We start from the raw sequence: 6,047 nt of genomic DNA, 5'->3' as shown, positions 1-6,047 counted from the left end.
GGGGCACAGCGGGGGGCTTACCTTGCAGTTCTGGCAGCAGTCGCCGTGGGCACACTGGGCCCCCACCTTCAATGTGCAGTTGTGTGCATTGCAGCACGGGTTGGTGCACTCCTGCGTGGGGAGAAGAAGACACCACCACAGTCAGTGAGTCCATCCCTTCCCCGTTGCTGACCCCAGTCCCTTCTCCACCCATCACAGCATTGCTTTTCTGACTTTGATAATGGGGAAACTGAGGCACAGGGGAGATGAGGAAAACCTGAGCACTCTGGGGCAAAGTCAAGAAGAAAACCAGGACCAGGTTAAATGGATTTAGGAAGGTGGGACTGGGAAGAGCCCTTGGGATGGAGTCCCTGTGGTGACCAGCAAACCCCTTTCCTTTGGAAATACCCCTCTCCACGTGGGCTGCGTCCTGCCACCCAGCAGCTGAGCTGAGCTGCAGAAGCCTCTGCTGTAAAGCAATGCAGCACCCAGCACCGTACCTCCACCTCCCCGCAGTCACAGTCTTCTCCTTCCTCCAGAAAGCCGTTGCCACATTTCCGTCCCACCACCAGGTCCTTGGTGTCGGGTAGATTGAAGAGACACATGCCACCTCCCTTCTGGAAGTAGTTCTCCAGCTGCCTCTTGCTGCAGGAGCTGAACACGCGAGGGAAGGGGTGGCTGCGCAGGGGACAGATGGGGAGGGATGGGAACCGGGGCGATCGGGACCAGGAGAAGGTGGAAAACCACAGTCAGAGCTGGGAAATAAGGACATGGGCAAACTGGCACAAACCCTTCCAAGAGCAGAATCCACCATCAGCCAGATGCATGAAGACCACGAACATCCCCCACCCCAACTCACAGGGTTGAGCATCAGATTAATAACCAGGGGACACCACACTGAACCCAAATATTTTCCAGAATGGGACGGGGTGGACAAGCAGAGCTGCTATACACCACCCCTAGAGCATCAACCCTCCAGGAAGAAACTTCTTGGAGATTGGAGACCCCCATGGTCTGAACCTCAAAGCCCAGGGAGCACTCATGCCTGCAGGCTCTGCCAGCTCGATGCTGGTGTAGGTGTCACCTCCGTACCTCGGTCCTTTGCACCTGGGACACCACAGACCCCCCTGTCCTAACCACAAGGCAGGTCTCCACATGTGCAGTGACTATCTGCTCAGGATGTCTGCTAAACATGTGCCTGCTATCACCAAACCGCTGATGGGAAATATCCGTTTGGGGCTATTTAAATACTTCCGAGGCTGAGATGGTGAAAAATCCCCTAAAAAATTAAAGAAAAATTGAAAAGAAACACAAAAAAACCCCCATATTAAATAATTCACAAAGCCCGAGCAGCAAAAAAAAAGAAATCAGAGCCTACTACATGTGAGGTCATTTCTCTAACAGCCCAACTGGCTTTTCCCATAAGGAGCTGGAGAGAAATGGTGATTTTCTAGAGGAGCTCTGAGCATGGTTCTTCCATAATTTTGCACAAGCTTGTGGGGTTTTTTATGTGATGTACTAAGAAGGAGGAAGCAGAGAGTAAGAGCTGTGCACCGCTCTCCGCTTCAGTGCTGGTTTCATTTCCTCCTATCGCTGAAAAAAAGTTTTATTTCATATTAGGACATCTCATTTCCGAGATGACACAGAGAGCTTTTTCTAAAAATATTTTTGAAGTCTGGGGGAAATCTTTTGAGCTGTAGGTAAAGCTGTAAGTCCATGCAAGTTGTGGGAGGGTTAGCAAGTAAATATACCCAATAAGCTGGTCCACGAACATGCAGACAGGGACAGGTTGAAGACAGTCAAAAATGCGTTTCCTGCCCATGTAGGGTAAAAAATATTTCAGCAAAAAATAAGAAGGAAGAAATGTCACGGCGAGATGTCAGCTCGGAGAGCTTTGCCTGCAGGGGTGAGCAGGGGCACAGCTGAGCTACAGCATCTGCTACCGCTTTGCACCAGCGCATCCAGCTCCGGTGGGTGGGGCAGGATAATTAATTAGTAGGCTAACTAAACAAACAAGGGCACAACTGTCCTGGAAAGCCGGTGCTTTTCCCCATCACGATCCACCTAGGCAGAGACTAAACCCCATGGGGTCAGCGCCACGGTCTGACAGCCCTGAGAGCCACAGGAAAACAGCCTGGGGACACCCTGAAACCGCATCGTGGTTTTTGACTGTTATTTATTAATTGGGAGAGCAGGTGGGTTCAAATAACGGGGAATAAACAGCTGTTTTTCTGCAGTACGGGGAAATCTGGGACGACTGTATTATCGGGAGCCAGAAAACCCAACAGGAGAAGGACCTTGGAAGGGAAAGTGGCACCAACCAGCTGAATTTCATACAGATTTGGGCCGAATTAAAGGGTAAAAGCAAAGGAAAACAAACCCTAAAGGGATGTCAGAAAGTTAATGACTGCCACTCCGGAGCATCCCACGTCCAGATTTAGTGGGGTTGGGGTGAGGGATGTGAGCTCACCCCACCGCAGCTCCGCGATGCCGTGAGTCTCCGCCAGCACGACCGGGGACTGGGCACCCCTTCGCCCTCCGGTCTTGCAATAAAGAATAATTTAATTGTGCTGAGGTGTGGGTTAGCACAGGAAAATGCCTTGGATTCCTGTCATATGCCTAGCAGATAACATCCATTTGCTTCCATCCCTAGCTCTTTTGGGATGGGGCTGCTACTCCTCTGCTACCCCTCGGAGACCACCGCTCCTGCCTGCTCCTGGGCCCCGGGATGTGCTCACTCCAGGGAACTGGGATGTGCAGGGCAAACGGGGAGGAGGGCAACCAGCCGGGTCCCCCTTTGCAACGGGACACTGCACCCGCAACGGTACCTTGCAGGAGAGGACCCCCTCCCCACTCCCCAGCCCACCCAGCTGCAAACAGCATCCACAACACACTGCGGGGCTTAGGGGCTGCATCCCGTCCCCACTGCCACTTACCCGGTGGCCGCTGCCATGACACAGCCACCTTGCTCCGGGGTGGCCTCCACGCAGCAGCCCGCGCTATCGTGGCTCATGCCGAAATTGTGGCCGATTTCGTGGGCCATAGTGGCGGCTGCTCCGATGGGCTGCTCCGAGTGGTCCTGCGTAGGGATGGGGGATGCGTCAACACAGCAGCCAGGAGCGATGGAGAGGAATGATCCCACAGCAGGGAATGGGGTTGGGGTGATGGAGGGACCACACATCCCTGGAATTGTAACTGGATCCCGTGGGAGGGAGAGAGAGGGATGGAGGAGGATTCATGGCAGAAGTGGGGTTTGGTCTCCTAAAAGTCCCGCATGGGACTGTTGGGAAGCTCTTTTGCTGGAGCCAGCTGCTGAAAACCTGGGGCCTTAGAAGGCACATCCCAAAAACCAGAAACCTCGGTGCCCCACACCCTGCCTAGGGACCACAGGACACCAGGGCCACCATCACCCCATCAGGAGGAGGGTAAGAGTTTTCTGGGGCAGAGACAACCCTACAAAACCAGAGAGGACAAGCAGGGAACAAGCAGGGGCTATTCAATATGAGGGGCAGAAGCAACACAGGAGATCCCAACGCTGCTGCTAGCTGCAAGCTGGGGGTGTACATGGGGAGGGAGACCTTTAAACCAGCCCTTTCTCACCCTCCTTAGTACTTGGCCAACATCTGAGAGGGGTAAGGGGCTACCAGCATCATCGTTCACTCTCAGGCTGCATCCCAGGACCAACCCCAGATGGCTGGTCCTCCAAGCCCATGAAGAATCCCAGCAAGATGGAGTGGAGATGGGGTCCCCCAGCCTGGGAGGAGCAGCGGGGACCCCTGTGCCCCTCTTACCACGCTGACACCTCCGGAGTTATCCGCACTGCACATGCCCTCCAGCGGGGCCATGCCAATGGTTGTCCCCCTGAACGTCTTCCCTCTGTCCGGAAAGGAGAACGGAGGAGCAGTTAGCACCTCAGGGGTGGTTTGGAGACCCCGGTCCGAGCGGGGAGCCCCCTGCCCCAATGTCACCAGGTCCATAGGGATGCTCACGTCAGCAGCTGGGCGTTGTCGTGCTTCTTGCGTGACCTCAGCGCCTTCTTCCACTGCAGGAAGGACCAGAGCGTGGCATTGGCATCGCTGGTGACGGCACACTGGTCCCGCTCCGTCCACACCTCCAGGCCAATCAGGGCCACCTTGATATTCAGTGACCTGTAAAACTGCAGGGAGGGGACAGGGATGGAGGGGACAGGGATGTACAGCATTCGCTGTACATCCTCCATCATGGCCACGGCATTTCAGCTGGTGGGTCTCCATGCTTTACCTCCAGCTGGGTGACTTAGGGACACACTTGTCCTAAATCCATCTGCAAGCATGAGCTCTACAGGCACAGGCATGGACACAGGACCCAGTCAGGGTGGCACAATGCCATCCATCTGCTGACAATGCCTAAGCATGTCCCTGATCATGACATTGATCCCCATCGCGACAGCAGGGCGAAGAGCCAGCATCCTCTTCACTGCTGCAGCTCAGCCGATGGGTGGCAAAGCATTTTCCACTGCATGCTCACATCTGCCATCTAAACTCCTAGCCCCAGTGACATGGGGACAGTCCCTGAGGGCCACCACCAGGCTGGCCCCGAGCTCAGGTGCTTTCACATGCATCGGGAATGATGGAGGTGGTGGTAGGTTCCTCTTGCCGGCCGTTACCTTGTCCACGTAGTTTGCGATCTCCACGATGCGCTGCTTGGTGTGGCCCAGGTTGAGGTTCTGGTTTCTGTACTGCAGAGAGATGGGGATGGGGAAGGGTCATCGGAGGAAGAGCAGGGAGGGAGACAAAGAGGGGTCCTGGCTTTTCAGCAGGGGACCAGGTTTCTGCCCCCACGGTGCTCACCAGTGTGTGATCAGCAACAATGAAGAGCTCCATGTACTTCATGGTCCTCCAAGCATCTCTCTTCGCCTGCAAGACAGACAGCAAGGCTTGGAGGAGTGAAAAAGCAGGCAGCCCACGGCTCTGGGCATCATGGGTTCCCCAGCCACTGCAGAGTTGCCCAGGAAGGATGGCTGAGAGGGGAAACCGAGGCATGAGGAGACCAGGAAAATTTGGGCAGCTTTAGTGCAATTCCCAACGTCACCTCACATCCCATCCCACATTGTACGACACGGCACCGATCCCCAACCCACATGTCCTCCCTTTGAGGTCTCCTGCCCAAACTCAAACCAGGTGAGCTGCCCATGAACACCTCTCACGTCCCATCTGCCTGCGCAACCCTGCCCAGATGCCAGGGTGACAGGCACCTTGCCGCAAGCTGCAGGCATTTAGCTGGGGCACAGACAGCCCCGCTCTCAGCCCTCTGCCCCTCCACAAGCGAAGGACGCCAGGGTGGATTTACCCGGTGGTGCACTGGCTGGAAGAGCTGAGCGATGTCAGCAATGGTGCTCCCGAAATCGTCGCCGTGGCCGCAGGTCCCACCTCGGATGGGCAAGTGTTCTGCTCGGTGGATGACGTGGTGGCCCGGCTCGGGGGTCCCCAGGGGTTTCAGGTAGTAGCTGGCGTTGCTGCTCAGCACTATCAGGCCCCTGGCAATGGAGAGCAGCCCCCGATGGCTCCTGTGGTGCTCTCACTTCAGCACCCCCAGCCCCTGCTGAGGCCCCACAAACTCACTGCACCTCAGCTTGGTCCGTACCCGGGGTAGGGGCAGAGATGGGTGTCTCTGTCAATACAGCCCTACGAGCTAATATATCCTTAGCATTAAAACCTCCGTGCCGGTCAGACCACGCGAACGCGGGACGGCAGCTGGTGGTTGCAACAGGGCAAAGCTCAGTTCTGGGGTACCCGCTGCGGGGTGCAGGATCCTGCTTCCTCTAGAGATGAATTTCCTTGAAGGCAGCTCACGCTGCCAGAAAAACGGCCTCTCCCCTCCCTGCCCGCTCCCGGGGTCGGGTGAAGGATGGAAAAAGGGGAGCGATGGAAAATCAGCCCCATGAAGGATCTAGAGCTGGGCTCGTGGGATCATCGGTGCTGCTCCGGGGGGGCCCCAGAGAGGGTCCCTGCAGGGAGGGAGGGGGCAGCCGGATCTATCCCCCTCTTCATCAGCCCCATAAGCCCCCCCTGCCCTGCCAGTCTCCGTAC

General features: G+C 56.2%; 1 protein-coding gene across 1 annotated transcript in view; it reads right to left on the bottom strand.

Annotated features, from left to right (window-relative positions):
* LOC104074944 (disintegrin and metalloproteinase domain-containing protein 33-like) overlaps positions 1-6,047 on the bottom strand; it is a gene marked incomplete at both ends in the record, with an annotated part of 22,826 nt that overhangs the window by 3,758 nt on the left and 13,021 nt on the right. The window contains 8 exon segments of the mRNA XM_009575255.1: positions 22-111; positions 480-657; positions 2,916-3,058; positions 3,771-3,855; positions 3,969-4,135; positions 4,625-4,696; positions 4,809-4,874; positions 5,308-5,538. Of these exon segments, the coding sequence (XP_009573550.1) occupies positions 22-111; positions 480-657; positions 2,916-3,058; positions 3,771-3,855; positions 3,969-4,135; positions 4,625-4,696; positions 4,809-4,874; positions 5,308-5,538 (1,032 nt within the window).

Source organism: Fulmarus glacialis, unplaced genomic scaffold (assembly GCF_000690835.1).
Source record: "Fulmarus glacialis isolate BGI_N327 unplaced genomic scaffold, ASM69083v1 scaffold15893, whole genome shotgun sequence".
In the NCBI taxonomy this organism is placed as follows: Eukaryota; Metazoa; Chordata; class Aves; order Procellariiformes; family Procellariidae; genus Fulmarus; species Fulmarus glacialis.
Note: the sequence above shows the minus strand (reverse complement) of the source record. Positions and strands in the feature narration are given on the sequence as shown.